The sequence below is a fragment of the Perna viridis genome, chromosome 8 (genome assembly GCF_037379345.1).
Source record: "Perna viridis isolate PV_CMFRI_1.1 ecotype Kerala chromosome 8, ASM3737934v1, whole genome shotgun sequence".
In the NCBI taxonomy this organism is placed as follows: domain Eukaryota; kingdom Metazoa; phylum Mollusca; class Bivalvia; order Mytilida; family Mytilidae; genus Perna; species Perna viridis.
The window spans coordinates 16073955-16091232 of NC_142452.1; the positions used below are offsets into that span (position 1 = coordinate 16073955).

The window sequence follows — 17278 nt, forward strand, 5'->3', positions numbered from 1 at the left end:
AGAATCTATTAGATTTTTAATGTTAATTACCTATTAAGAGCAGGTAGATTTGAATGAATAATTAAACACTTCATACTATAGACCCATATAACAACTTGATTACAAAAATAAAAATATGTATCCTTTTTTGTATCACATTTTTCAGATTTTGCATGATTCTTATAAAGACTGCTACTTAAAACCATACATCAAATAACACAACTGAGACAAGGCAATGAGGTAATAGACCCTTTCGTGTTGTTAATGAGCATGTTTAATATACACAATGTAGAACAAAACAAATCTTTATAATATTGTAACCAATCGATATTAAACGAAATTACACGTGTTGTTAGAATGAAAAGCAAATACGAAAACTGAAGAATATTTATTAATAAGTTATAATGCTGCAAATCATTCTTGACAACAATGTAAAGTTAAACAGTTTTGTATATGTTTGAAAGTTACGCTATAACAATGTATGGCATTTATTCAAATTCGTCACCGTTGTTTGCTTTATTTATGGATAAAAATGTAGCTTTTAGTGTAAGGCAGATAACTGCACCAATTGGTCCGAGTCAAATGCTGCGATTTGTTAGCTACCACTGCAAATTATTAAGAATTCCACTTCGATAATATTAATGAAGTTACAACGAGTACCAGCAGTGGACATGTTCCAGATATAGCTTCTTAAAAAGTAAGGAATGTGTAATAAGTTTAAAAGTAGAGGATTATATGCTCTCCTTGAAATCATTAAGTATGCATATTTGAAAATTGAATGAAATAGGATATTTGTTTGGTTTGCTGAGAAAAAATCACACACATTTGTCAGTGTTAAGTATCACTTGATAACGTGTCAACCCTTGCTATAAGAGGGTCATTATTTGAATGATGACGTATTAAATGTCACATAAAAATATAATCTGGCCGACTCAAAGTTGTTTTTAGCAATGTATCTTTGCGTGAAATGGTCATCATTGACATACTACTCGGTAACTTGTATTCCTTGTCATATGACAAGGAAAAAGCTAAAAACTGCCATTTTTCAACATCATAACGGATGGGATTTCTGCTCATATAAAAGCAGAACTATAATAATGTGCCTGTAACAAGAGTGAAAATACTGGTTTTTTGGGTTTTTTTTTTTTTTTTTTTAATTTTTAATAGATCGTTGCTAATTTAAGAGCAATAGGATGAGATTAAGCTTTTCTTTGTCAGGTATTTGTTTTGTCACGAAATTAAGAGTTCGTAAGCTTCGATTGCGGAAACAATTGTTATCCAAACCAACAATCCTGTAGCAACTGCTGTTATAGTTTTCTACTACATAAATGCAAAAAAAACAATTGTTAATTTCTCAATAGTTCTAATCATGAGATTCTTCATGCGTACAGCCGTTTTTGATTGTCAGAGAACGTCGTTGCCAGAAAGTTCATACATGCATGAACTTCACCAGATCGTTCATACATGAATGAACACCAGTAAACTTGAAACCAATATGGCGGCCGTGTAGTTCGGAAGAGTGTGGCAACGAACTGAACGGCATAATATAGCCGTAAGAATAGTTTATTACATGCACATTGATTTTGCCGGTCAAATTCGTTTACAGAGAGTAATTTTCAGCTCGGGGAAAGAAACTTATAACTGAGTCTGACTCAACCCTTGAAAACACCTTGTTATAATTTTCCTTGTTTCTTGTATTTCCTTAATAATTATATTCTTGTTGAATTGTTTACATCTCGTATTTTTCAATGCCAACTATCACATCGTTCATGCCGCCTTCACTGTCGTTGTGCAGCCGATTAATATTCCCATACGTGTACAAAGGAATGTGTGTGTATTGAAGCGTAAAAACACAGTGTATCAATATAACCGACTGAGGCTCTCAAAGGGTAACTTTGACTGTTGGATAGAATTATAAGAATTTAACAGCTATTTTCGGTCGTTCATGCATGTATGAACGGATCTCTCCTTTCCCAAACATTACACCTCCCCATTGAGTTTGGGAGCTCCGAGATCCGTTCATACATGCATGATCGACCTAAAATCGCTGTTCAATCCTATAGTAAATTCTGTATGAAAAATAACATGTTTTTTGCAGTAAGTCAGGTAATAATTATTTCATGATAAATTTTCCTGAAATTAGTTCCCAGTGCGTAAGGGATTTGAAACTAGTTTTATGTTTAGATGGATGATATATTGTCCAATTAAAATAATTATATCACCTACCCATTATTGACAAAGCTGATGTTTTGACATTTCATAAACTTGAAATCTTAAACAATGCGCTAAATAGGACATGTTCGTGTAGATTTAAAATTATTTGGCAAGGTGTAGCAGATGTTCTTTTATTTTCATTAGAAATACAGATAAGAATACATTGAGAACTAGTGTGTTCACCTAGTTTCACTTAAGGAATAAATATGTATGAGAAATTTACTTTAAATCATGGTACAGCTATAAATAGTACTATTAATCGTAAAGGATGTAACTACTTTAACAAGCACCTGAAAACAAATTTTCTAATTGACTAAGAATACATATTCATGCTTGATTTACGTCAGACTTGTATAGTTGGGAGGATCTATGAGGCTGTTTTGGACATGGATATATACGGGCAGTTTTTAGTTTGCACTTATTGCCATTTTATCACCATGCTACACCACAAACACTCAATCACCGTCGAGCCTCTAATCTCTTCTTAAAATCCCTTCCGGGAAAAGTTTCAATTAGGCTTACTGTTGTTATTCAGTATTATTGAATAAAATGGTTTATATTCATTTTAGAATGGAGGTATCTAGACACTATATAATTAATGAGAAATGAGATTCTAAATATTATTTATAAGCACGTTAAGTTCCACTCCGAATTACTATTCAATAAATAGCTCGAAAATGACGTAATGAAATAAGTAGCATTATAAAAATAATCATAGATTGCCAAGATAGAAGATTACATTATTTTATCAGAGTGCTACTTAGGCGTTTGTTGAATTTATTTATAATCTGAAATGTACCTTTCGTTTTTCCATTTGCATCTGTTTGACGCTAATAGACTATGTTTTTATTTGTAATTTAACCAATGTCATATATTAATGTCTTTAGATTCAAACATACTTTGCAATATCAACTGAACACAAACATGATGTCAAAAGTAATCTCCCTTTGAAATATATATGTTTGTGTTATCATCATTCTTCCTTATAATACAACTGTTAGAATCAGCTAGTGGGTAAAACGTTGAATGAAATAATCACACAATTCAAAGGCTGTGTAAAATTAATGTCAGTATCAGGTAATAAGGCTAGATTTTCAATATCGTTTTTTTTTAAAGTGTAATAGTATCATTGAAATGCACTTCAAACAATATTATTGAAATACACTACAAATAATATCATTAAAATGCATTAAAAATAAATATTTCAAGGGTATATAACTCTGTAAAATACCTTAATTTTCTAACAGACTTAATAAAACCTTTTCAAGTAAATATAGTGATGCAGAGATTAAATCAAAGACTGGAGACTCCAAAGTCGGTTATCGTCAAATATTCTATGTACTGATTTGGGCTTTTTTTATCATCAAGACCAATTTAGTACTCTACTAAACTTTACTCCCAATCAATCAGTGATTTTCTCATTTTCACAACAAACCCTAGATATATGTATGAACTTGATTTAGCATTTAAAAAAATCACAAATTCTAGAGAGCTGTAACTTGAAGAATAATATATTCGTGTTCTTTTTCAATTCACACCTTTGACATACTCATACATTTGACCATTAGTAGGGAAATAATTATATTCCTTTGTCGAAAAAATACTTGACACATAAGGACCTTAAGTCGGTTTTAAAAGTTAATTTGAGCTTGTGTAGTAATTATTTACATGTACCAACTTTACTTTTGAACTTTGTTGTGTAACACACAAGCGAAGTTCTGATATGCTCTATCTAAAATCGGGTGACTTCGTAATCCATATGACCCGAATGTCTCTAAATTACAACAACCCAGAGACAAGGCGTTTCTCAGCTAGATTGGATGCTACAGAAAGTTCAATGCTGACAGATCATTTAATCTTTTAATGTAAAATTCCCGGTCTCATACATGTTAAAAATATACGTAGAATACATGTATTTAATCGGTACGTTTTTACCTCGTATGAACATAGAATTGACGGTTCTACGGCTCCGATCAGCTGCATACGGTTGTGTAGTAATAAATAAGTATGCAAATCATATACGCTTGTGCGGTACTGAAAATACGGGTGCAAGAAATCGTTATTGTTATAAGCGACTTAAAAAGCGGTCATTCAAAAAAAGACTTTCTTGAGAGCAGGCTTTTAAACAAATCGGTGGCATGGGTTTTGACATGCATAATTCAGATTTCAATCTATCCTCCTAATTCTTACAATGGTTTCTTCTAAAATATTATTTTTTTTATTATAGATATCTGAACAGATGGCGAATCGAGTAGAATTGTCAAGAATTTGTTCGATATATTTATTGTAAAATTTATATTACAAATGTATGATGTCAGCGTGTAAATAATTGTGGATCTAATGCCATTATTGATTTCTTGTCGCTTGTATTACCATTACAACTGTTAATTTTAAGTTAGAAAATAAACAAAACCAGTTTGCCATAATGAGTTTAATGACGATTTACTTAACCATTGTTTATAGAGCAGGCCTAAAGTTTGGGCATCTAAGTAAATGTTTTAACATAATATTTCTGTTTAATTACGATATGCTATACAATAAAAAAAATTGCTTCCGCTGACTTCGACAAAAATATGCATTTACATAGATTTCATAAATTGAAATATTATATTCAGACATTGAAAACAGACATAAACTACAAAAACATAAAATAACCAATACAAACAACGTATCAAAAAGTAAATGAGCAACGCGGACTCTTCTAAAATCTGGGAGCACGGCTTAGGTCCTCCGGTAGCGAAAGCGTCCTAAAATTCTAAAAACTCCTGTCTAACATGATAATTTAAACATATAAGCAGTAGAATTAACACACAATTGATCTTGCCAAACCAACATCACATGAAGACCTTTCCTATTATCTTTATAATGTACTAAAGTGTAATATTGACTTTTATTATTCATAACTAGTAATTTCTTAATTGATGCATACTCTCATATATTCTATATCGTTCCTAAAGTACTTGGTATAATGCTGCTTTTATTTCAATGTGTTATACAAATTAGGTTTGCTCAACGTTAACAGTATTACCATATTACGTCGATGATAGGTGCAACTTTGACAATACAATCATTTTACAAAATTGTTTTCTCAATGAAAACATTCAGAATTGATATTTTAGAAGAAAAAATCCGTCCTTGCAAAAATCAGAGAGATTAAGAAAATACTGTTTGAATATTTCTTACTTACATATAATACAACGTAAGTACCCCCTATGCGTCATGGAGGAAAGGACAGACAGATGGGCGGACAAACTGAGCTGCTCGACTTACTGTCATCGTCGATGACACAGGGTCAATTCGTACTTAATATATGTATCCTTCACAACATAAAGTGACAAATAGTTCAACATCTTAGAAATGCCTACAAAATTGTACAAAATTAGTGAATGAAAAATGGTATAATTCTGTATTACACTGTTTTATTCTTTAAAGATTGTAAATCAATCTTTCACTTTATTACTGAACATGGACAACCAATAACTTTCTTAATGATGCTTCTATATAAAATAATATGGCTGCGTGATTTTATTAGAAATACAGGTTTGAACAGATGAAATAATGGAAATGCTATATTCAATAAACTGTATGTAAAATTTTAATTGATGAAACAAGGTTTTCAGGTCGTCAATCAGTCAAGCTGATACATTTTTTTACTTATGTTTATATTTTTTTCATATCAGTTTTCCTTGTATCTCGTAAACATTTAAATAGAGGAGCCAGAGACAAGGTTCCGAGGTTGGAACCTCCTCCCTCCTTTTAAAGGAAAATTTGGTTAACTTTATGCAAAATTTAGAGAAAATGAGACAAATACTGAAAAAAGGGATTATATACCTTATGAAAGTAAAACAAACAATATTTTGGGAAAACAAATATGTACATTTGTACTATCATTTATCTTAATGAAAATATTGATAGTGAAAATCCTTTCACTCTTTTTGATATTAAATACCGTAAAACATCTTGATAATAAAAGTAACTGTTTATCTTTTTTTTCTCAGAACATTCACTGCCAAAGGAGAGTATGATCCGAGTCCCCTTAAATAATTGATATTTTAGATGTTACATATTTTATGTTTAAACATTGAAAACGCTCTGTTAGGGCATACGCTAAAGCCCTTATGTTAATGAATCCTACCGACCAGTCGCTGAAAGTTATTATGTATGTATAAACAGTTTTTATTTAGTTATTTGATTCAAATGCTGCTAATATCATACCAAAAATGTAATGTTTATGTAATCGGTATTTTTGAATTTAGTATATTGAAAATGTGGAACTAGGTAAATGTGACCCTGATACATTTTGTATTATACCAGTCCTAAAACGATTGCATGTATTAGTACCATGTACAAGTAATAAAGTTTGTTATTTCTATCACCATAAAGTCTCGAAAACATGTGCATGACCAAATGTATATATCAACTTGTCATGCTATAGAAGTATTTCAATAACAGTTACGGTTTTTTTTAGTTATAAGTACATGCTACCGCAAGGTTTCTCTACATTAAGATTACTATAACAGTCATTTAGTACAGCGATGCATATAGTGTTATCATGAATAGTTAAGCATCATTCGTAGTTAGAGCGTTCATGTTTGCATTTAGTTCTCATATTTATAAACAACTTAACCAAGTATATATAAGCTTTCTTAGATGCAAATAATTATTTTATATTATTCACTTAGAATCTCAGTCGTATCTACTCTGTGTCAGGTATGGGTGATGACATGACATTCTGAATACTTCTAATTTATAGTTTGGCAGAAACAATCTAATAACCGTTGCGATTAATCCTGTTGTGTTACTAAACAATACACGTCAGTAGAAAATGGATTTGTAAATACTTGCCATTTTCAAAGTATGTATTACTTAATACTGTCTGTATCATTGTTTAACTCAACATTCTGAAAATATTGATGCTGCCTTCTCTAGTTGTATCAGATGTGATATTTGGCATTTCTAGAATAGCAGAGGACGCGTACCCTACCGGTGCACCTGGTTCGTGCTCCCAGTTTTTAGTGGAGTCCTAGTTGCTCATTTGCTTTTGCTATTTTGTATGTATAATTCAGTTACTTTATGTTCTTTGTTGTGTATGTCTGTTTTTCATGTCTGGTCTTTGTCCCTGGATTACATTCTTTTGATTACCACTGTCACCTTGGTTCCCTTCATTACTCTTTAACACTTCCATATAAGATGAAATAGCTGTTTAATAATTCAAATATACTTTGCAGATGAATTAACCAATTTCAATGATTTTTTTCTCATTTTAATGTATTGCCAATTAACATTTCCCCTTTCCCTTAACAATAATATATTATATTGTAATAAATTACATACAAACTGCTAAGGAGTAAAAAATGTATAAACACAAAATGTTAAAGAATTTGTTTACACCTCTCTATTACAAAATACTGATATCAGCATATACACCATACACCATTTTATAATTATCCTGTGATACACCTTATTATTTCTGATAAATATTATTGACATTCAATTATATCAAGAGATGACTGATAGCATTACCTGTTGAATGTATAAACAAGTTTTCATTTAAATTTGTTTTTAGCTTGGCTTCAAATTAAAAACTAAAGAAATTCATTATTACCAACACGAAACTCATTGAAAAGTAATATTTGTACTTAAAATGTTCGGGGAAACCTATGCTATTATACTACAGACTGAAAATATTATGTAATTTAATTTGCCATCAAAGCTGTTGATGAGCACGTGTATACCTAGATCACGCGACAATGAGCATAGAATTAGAAAAAGGTTCAATACTTTACTGGTAACATGAGATATATGGTTCCTAATATCATTAAAAGTAATGTTATACTTTATCTGAAAGGTCAAACAATACACTTTTTTTTATTTTTACATATACACTTAGAACATACTTAAAATAGTGATTGTCTCAGACTTACATAAATTAAAATTGTCGATGTTTAGAAATTTACCAAAACCTTTTTTCCAGATAGGTGTCGATAGAAAATCAATCATCACAAGAGTGAATTCTGGCATTCAATTTGTCGCCACAATCAAATTACTATATCCAATCATCTTATATACTGCATCTGCGATGGAAGTATATAACAGATACACAACGGGTTGTTGGGTCTAATGTTGAGTTTGTTGAATTTACTGTATACCAAACAAAACAAAGCAAAACAAACAAAAAATAAATAAATAAACAATCTGACAGGAGGTTTCATGGTGATATTTAACAATTGTCTTCCTCAGCACTTTTAGTTCGTCTTGAAAAATCATACAGATATTTGTATTTCCATTCGAAAATAGTGTTCTGAATTAATATAAAATTTTGACATATAACTGAGCATGGTTAAACTACAGCTATTTATTATAATAGTCTCTTTATGAGAGTGATGATAAGTGGCGGGGACATGTTATATAGAATAACAAGAAAAAAGTTCTACATGACACAGTAACAAAACATTATGCAGAATACCGAAGGATCAATATAATAATCCGCAATGTTAGGTTTGGAAATTTCAGTCTTGCTATATTCATTATATGAGTCATCGAACCTTGGGCAATCCTTACTCATTGCAACAGTTGCATCAAAATCTGGATGTGTTTTCTACCTGTTAAAATGGCAAATTTTGTATATCTGATGCAGTACCATGAAAATATACATCAAACAAATTACATTCTTTGTTATTCCACGGCGAAATCAATGACTGAATAGGCAAGTTATATGTCGAATTTTTACCGTTTTCGTTCTTGGATTTGTTCTTTAAGGCGACATGGAAAACAGACATACACAACAAAGAATATAAAGGAACTAAAATCATACGTTCAAAATAATAAAAGCAAATAAGCAACTCGGACTCCACTCAAAACTGGGAGCATGGACCAGGTGCACCGGTAGGGTAAGCGTTCTACTCAATCACAACTCAAGAACATAATATATCGTTGTTAGAAAAAAAACTGTACACCGACAGGCATAGATATATAGTTCCTAGTGGAGATTTCTCATACTTTGTAAAACAAAACATTCAAAATCATTTTCCAAGTATACCTAGAAATATGTTATAAAATAAAATTTTCCTTAAGCTGGCCATATCTCTACGGCACTAGATACGTAGTTTTCATATCACAAATCATTCGTTTTGACGAAGCTTGTTAAAAGGATTTTTTGTATCGGGCAGGACTTCTTACAATAAGGTTTGTGGGTTTTGTTGCTACAAGATTGAAGTAATCACTACAGAAGTTTCATGAACACATGGATCTTACGATGTATCCATATGTACTAAGAGAACCATTTCGTTTCACCATGTCATAGTTTTCCTTCATCTTTCGTCTATGCCGGCCTTGATATTTTATGAGCAACTCGGCTGGTGTTTCTAGAAAAGCAGAGGATGCTTACCTTACCGGTACATTCGATCCATACTAAAGGGAATTCGAGTTGCTGACAAACTTTGTTTTCTTTGTAAGTGTTAATTTGGTTATTTCAGTTTTTTTTCTTGTGTGCGTGTCTATCTTCCCTGTCCAGTCTTTATCCCTAAGATTATATTCTTTTCATTTCGGCCCCTTGATTACTCTTGATATATTATGAATCACTCTACCTGATTTTTAGACAGCCTCAATTACTTAGGTAAAATAAAAAGTAGTTGAAAGCTTAAAAGTAAGGTAACTTATCAAACTACTCGCTCGTTCGAAGAATTGATTTCACACGAACTGTCAAGCTATTATAAAATACAAATGTCATGCCTTTCTTTATTCAGTTTGCGCTTTTTTCGTCATTAATATATTTGTTATAAACTTACTTCGAGCTGTTATTCGAACATTATATCGCGAGTTATATTTATCCAGTTGTATCTTATTAGAATAAAATGTAGTTCAATTTTATTTTGTTATATTGAACTAGAGTTAGGTCAACATTCCGCTTGTACCATAATTCAATACTAAAGCCTTTCATGTAAAAATGATAAGTATTTGGTGCTTATCTCTAACTGAAAATTGAGAGTATTTTTGATGTTCAATGATATTTAACTTGCTATTAACCATTTGTTTGGAGAAAAACGATTCCTCATTTCTTTTTTCATGGCATTCATTTCTCAACATCCAGTACTCCTTTGGATATCTTCCATTAATAAAGTTAGTTTTTTTTTCGGTTTTCAAGTTTTTGAAGTGAAATAAGAAACACACTGAATATCGTTTAGAATTTAAGAATCAATCGCAAATTCTAATACTGGAACTTGACCAAGTCTAAAACTTGACTTAACAAAAGATCGTGGAATTGACCATTTTTTTACATCATACATTGTAACTAATTGCATTCTTTTAATAACTTCAAAGTATGGCATACTGTTTTTATTGATATAATGTCTCTTGTGAAAGCTTTGGACCTATGATATAAATATCAAGGCGAAATTAACAATATACAAATACAATTTCCAATTCATTAGGCGGATGTCTTTCAGGAAATTAACCTTATCTTAGACGAAAGCAAGATTAATGAGGATTTCTAGTTCGATTTTGAAAATGAGGTTTGCACGAAGTGGATAGTTACTTAAAAGATAAATCTCGGAAACTCCACTTAATCATTGTTTTACCACGGGCTGGCCATTTATGTCGTATTGTTTCATCCCGAGAGATAACGAGGGCCGGGGTTAAAAAACGACATAAATGGTAAAACAATGACCAAATATAGTTTCCATGATTTATTTCGTTTCTAATAGGATTAGATTCTTTATATTTTCGATAAGATGCAGCCTATGTGTTGCACGAAATGTTGGTTATGTGTTTATCATTTTTTACCATTATTATGGTCTAAAGAGCTTGGAAGTACATCATAATAGAATATATGTTTATTTTATATGATTTAATACGAAACATTATGTGCCATTTTTTCAAATAGTAACCGAAAAGTAAAAACTCCCTACAGAATCCATATAGAATGTTGTACAAATTGCCTTTATTAGGGATCAATTAGCTCGAAATCAAGATAGTTGACCTATGTTTTTTACATTACAATTCTGAAGTATGTTCATTCAAGGTCATCGTCGAGAGAACTAGGAAATTCTATCTACTAAAATATAAGGCATGGTATACCTAAAAGAACAAATCAATCAACTAACATTATTTGCTTTATACAGAACCTGTATAAAAGTGTACAAAAAGGGAGAGAAACGCATAGATCAATTCAAAAGGATTTTAGAAATGACAATCACTGCTTCTTCACCATGCACGAGGCATATAGATGATAATGACTGTTTGGTTCGGAGTCAGAAAAAATGTTTGCGTAGGCTGACAGGCCTACATGCAAGCTATTGCAAGCGTTCTCATCGTAATGGACAGTTTAAAGCAAGCTCTATACGATAAGAAAAAAGTATTGTGAATTTAACTTGTTGACGTAAGAAAACAAAACTATTATTCAATGTTCAGATTGACCTTTTGTGTAATCTCTTATAAATTGTTATATTAGTCCGGTTTCTGTTTAATATAAAACAAAACGTTTATGTTTTGACTCTGAAATTAAATCGATTGCTCTAAAGAGTTTTTTTTATGGATATGTTATCAACTATTTAGAATATTCGCTTGAGAAAAAAAAAAAAAACACTTCCTTGAATATATTGGTGAGAAAACATATAACACTAAATTAATCTAAAACGTGGACACAAATAGAAAAAAAAACACTTCGTTGTAAATCTGTTCATACGACCACATTAATCGTACGTAAATAGGGTACAGAAGTTTGCGTTTACGAACAAATGAATTGCTGCTATTTGTATTTTTTGTTGTTGACTTTTTTCGCCTATTCAATAACCAAAAAAAAAAAAAAAAAAAGTCATGCAAAAATATATTTAAAAAAGTAAAACTCTATTGATAGAGTTCCACTTTCCAAACACAATTTCAGTTCATTGCTGATACGAAAACGTTGAAGTCCTTGTAAACGTACAAAGAGATTGTTAATATTATTTTTCGTATTTTTTTGCTTTGTTCATCAATAACGATTTAAAAATACAAATGCAAAAAAAAAATCCATCCAAAGTTTTTCTCTTTCTCAAAAATATTTCCGTACACTTTTGATATTTGATAATATAATTTCTTTTTCTTGGGAATGTCAGTGGCTGCATTAAGTTGCTAAGTATGATAATTTTTTTTTCAGAATCAGACTTTGCCATATAAATGTCAAAAGTTCAGCAACATAATGATGATTTATGAATTGATGAATAGTTCTACATACAATAAAACTTTAATGTAGATCACTTTTTATATTGAACTTTTCGGTTCGAATTAGTGACTAAAATTATTGGTAAATTCAATTCTTATTGTTTCACGGTAAGGGCCACACAATTTGAAACATGACCAAGACATTTCAAAGTTATGGTAAAGTAAAACTATATCTGTAGCAATCAAACAAACACCATACTAATTAAAGTGTTCTTTTTCATCTAAGCATAAAAAACTAAAGAAAAACATCATTTTCCTATGGTTCCAAGATAACTTCATAGAAAAAAAATCAATTGATGGTCGCATGACATATCATCAAAAGGACTCTAAGGCATACTTTACTTTTATCAAAACTCTCTTTGAAAATTAATATTGATTTGGATTTAATGAATTTCATAATAGTGAATCCATGGTAACGGTGTTTCTTTAACGGCTCAATAATGATTAGAGATGGTAGCTAGTTTCATCTCTCGTAAGTCTTATTGATTAGAGATATAATAAATTCCTATAGACGTAACTAGCTTTCTTCTTTTTTATTCATATTTGTATGATTGATTTATAGTACCACGTATCCTTAACGACATAACAATTATAATGGATTGAAGAAGGCTATAATTTTCTAGGACTAAGTCTTTTTAATTAACGTATAATTAGGTAGAAGCCACACCTTCTATTAGTTTCTTTATCATTTTTATTAGATTTTTACATTTTCTGAATTTCTTGTAAGCTATTTTGTATTAACTTATGGCGTCTTTGGTAATAAGCAAAACCAAAGTACAAATATAATAATAAGTATCTTCGGACTGCATTTAGAGTACTTATTAGGCCCAAATAATCAGGTACCCAAATTTAAATGTTTAATTTGTAACACTGTAAAAAATAGAGAAAACTCTTACAAAATGGAAAATCTAATTTGGAGAAAAAAACCAAAAAAAAAAAAAAAAAAACCAAACCAAAACAAAGCACAACAAAAAATACCCCCCTTTTATTGCAAAAAAAACCCCCAAAAAACCAAAAAAAAAAAACCAAACAAACAAACATATTATGTGTGTTTACCCTAGAGAAAAAAACTATTTTTAAACAACGCCAGCCACTACATTGTAGTATATATTGTAACTCAATTGTAACAATTAAACTATTATTGGTTCCATTATTCTCATTTTACTGGTTGTGTATATTCTCATATTTAAGATATTTATTCAATACATAGTACTATATCATTACATCATATTGAACGGATACCATCATTTTTTTCAAAATAATACAAATGTTTATAGCTTTGTTGTGCTTGGATACTAACGGTGCTTCTATTGGTTAAAATGTTACCGTTAATTTGTAGCTAAAAGCAATAAATTGCAGTATTAAACGAGAATCTAGTATGGAACCGAAGAGTTTTCCATTGCAAAGATTGTGTTTACTGACACCTCCGACGTCCTCGATAGAAGCTACCGACATTGTTTATGTGATATTTACCAGACATTTATCATCCAATATTTTACATAAAGTGCAAACAACATCGGACAACAGGCTATTGTGTTAACGAAATAATTATATTGTATTGATTTTTAAGGATTATCTGAAACATTTTAAATCTTCTTATTTTCAGGGAAGGTGACGTGCTATTTCAGTGTCATTGGTTCAAAGAAATAATTAAAGAACTATGCAATTATTCGATAGTTGGATAACTGTTGATTTCCTTTAAACGGAAAATGTCTGAGCTGGAAATTAATTGAGAACGACATGCTTGCTGTAGAAAACTAAACTGTCATTTGAAAATTCTTAGACCTAACTCGATAGTGTCTGTTTTACGATACTACTAACATTTCGGATAGTACTAAATCTGTCGTTGAAGAATTTTCAAAGGCGTGGTCTTGTTGAAAAGAAAAGATAACACCAAGGAAAGTCATTAAAATAATAGTTTGTCACCTGTGATATTTTAATTTGAAGATGGCATATGGATGAAGATGTCTATTTGGATTATTTTACCTTTAAACAACTGTAAAAACAGTAAGTGTATATTTGTCTGTATATTTCCGTATCTCGATCATATCAAAAAGAAGTGTCTTTGACAAATTATATACATTTCATTTACTTTGCACTATCAATATTCATATCTATTCACTATCACAATTGTTTTGTTTTGTACTGACATTTGATGGTCTGAATAGACCATATTTTGAAAAAAAATATATTACCAAAGCTCTCCTCCCCTAAAATCCTCATACCCTTTTTATGCATTAAGATAACTCTTTCACAGTACATTCAGACATCAAAACAATAAAGCGATGGTTGGGGTTCGGTTGTAAAATATGTAAGGCCTGTATTTGCCCGAATATACGTTGTACCCATAGAACGACAGCACAATAGTTCAAATTAGTATTGTTATTTATAAAATGCTTGAAGATATGGATATACGGTATCTCAAATGAATTAGGATTTACTGTTCATGTCTTTAATCATCGTAATGCATTTCACTATGATATTGTTGCAAAATGCTCCAAGGTATTACGACGCGCTCAAAATAAATCAGGGGAAATAACAAACGCTGAAATTATCGAGATAATAAATGAAAAAAGTGGCTCAAAATATCAATTACAGCAACGTATGTTTGTGAGAGTTATGGCCTTTTGATTTTATATTTTTAATGTTTGCAACAAATTATCTACAGAGAGTAAACTTATAATGATAAATAACTTTCAACACTGAGAAGATCGCCACCAGTCTGAATTGGTAGTGTAACCATGTACTAATATAAGAGACTGCAGAAACAAATTTTTCCTATAGATTTTTGGTTCATCCGAATTTAGCATAGAAATATTGAATTGTAAAATCCTATAAGGAAACGATTGAAATCATCAGTTTTTGTTGTAATTTATTTATCAATTTGCAAACAATAAGACATTAGTACCTCCTATAACATACTACACCTGAAATGTATTGGTATCTCTTTCATAGTGTGTGTTCAATCTGATGGCTAGCCTCACAACTGGTTGTCAAAAAGGGGCCATTAAACCAAATGGAACATCACAGCACTTTTTGTTCTGTTTAGCGCAATTATTCTCCTTTGATTAATATTACATAAAAGTAAAACGGGTAGAGTAGATTTCATATCTATTAAGAGCGAGCGAATAATGCATGTAGCTTTGAACACATCGTAGCAATTAAATACGATAATTTTTGCATAGTTTTATATTTCGCAGGGAGACACCGGTGATACTTCAGTCGAGCCATAATTGAATTGTTCATTCATTTTCTATGTCATAATTTATTCATTGAGGCTTGCATGATGAAGGCCTATTTTGCATCATCGAAATAGAGAATTATATCAACAGCTACTATGTTTATTGTCTATCTAGAAATATAAATTAAGAAAGATTACACTAAAACTGTTTGTTTCAATTTTAAACATGGAAACGATTTGTCAAATAAATTAAGGAAATAAACATGTTAAATTATTGTATTTCTATAACTACATTTAGTCTCTAACATCCGTATTTAGAATGAACATGACCGTTCATGAAGAGAAAGATTATTTTTTATTTCACCTTCAACTTGAACGGACAGTAATTACACATCTAATTAGTTTTCATTCGATTTTAAAACTGAAAAATTTATAAACATACAGATGTATGTAGACATCACACAGTCACGACACTGACACAATAAGACAGTAAGAATATTGAACTTGAAATTTCGGGCGAATATTGCACCGAACTTCCTTAACAACCAATCAACAAATGAAGAGAGTAACGATGCCTAGATGCTGTAACATTTTATTCCACAAAGATTACACTTAGATGACAATATACTTTAAAACAAATGGCTGATTGTAGTTACATTTACTTAATAATCAACCAGCAAAAATATCTCTCCTTTTTCGCACCATTTCCCACACAGTTGTCTGCAAACCGTTCAATGGTATCAGTGTTGAATTATGAGCTTTTATTACATCTGATGGATGAAACAACTGTAAGAAATAATACTCCTGCCCAGTAGCAGTTCAAGCAATACATTAATGTCATCAAGGTCAACGGTAACCACATTCAGACATGTATATAACAAAATCCTCACACGGCCTAAATAACAAAGTACAATTGTAAATAAGAAAAAAAGCCAGTAACTATAATATTAGGGGTAAAAAGAAACGTTTGAGGATTAGAAAAAAAAAGATAATTCCGGATTTGGCAACAAAATACCGAACGTCAACAATGGGATAATTCAAATATGTCAAAATCCAAACCATGAACACAGGTAATAAAGTAGATAAACAAATTAGCAATCCCTGTAAAATAGATGCATAGAAAAATATTTTTAGACTTTATTCTTCATTTTTTATATTTTTTGGGGAATCAACGTTTAAAAGTATCATTTACTAAATGCTGTATCACAGAAATCAACCTTAAGCAACATAAACGTTTACGATTTGGAAATGTGATTTTTTTTAGAAATTAATGTTGTAAATAGGATGAAGTTCAAACATGACCATCTGATAAAGTGTTTTTAATGATACGCTCCCGAAGGGATCGTATATGGTTGTATTGGTTCTGTATACTTATGGCAAGAAAAAGTATCAATATCCGGTTTGTACCTCCATTTTCAGGAGCTGAAAAACAGCATAATGGCAGCTTCATTTACGTAAACTTGTATATATGCGACTGAAAGCCAACCCAGTCTCGGAAAGTATTCGCTAGTTTCGATAATTAAATACAAATCGAATCATAGCTTTTTCAAGATAGGGTTGGTCAAAATAGTCTGCAGTATGGCGCCCAGATGTTTTCGAAAATTGCTTAATCAATATTACCTAGTAATAAAAGTACTTTTCAGCAATATTCTTACATACATGCTTTCTAAAGTTAATGAAAAGCATTGCGTTCTTTTAAATATAAAT

The 17278-nt window shown here is 30.9% G+C and overlaps 1 protein-coding gene across 3 annotated transcripts in view; it reads left to right on the forward strand.

Moving 5' to 3' along the window:
* LOC148609513 (uncharacterized) overlaps nucleotides 1-17278 on the forward strand; it is a 59157-nt gene that overhangs the window by 23475 nt on the left and 18404 nt on the right. For 2 of the 3 annotated variants that reach the window (XM_088540692.1, XM_088540693.1), the window contains exon 2: nucleotides 13997-14397. In XM_088540692.1, the coding sequence (XP_088396818.1) occupies nucleotides 14349-14397 (49 nt within the window). In that variant the 5' untranslated portion in view covers nucleotides 13997-14348. Of the gene's footprint in view, nucleotides 1-13644; nucleotides 14398-17278 lie in introns of those variants that run through there. The other variant, XM_088540691.1, reaches the window with a different exon arrangement.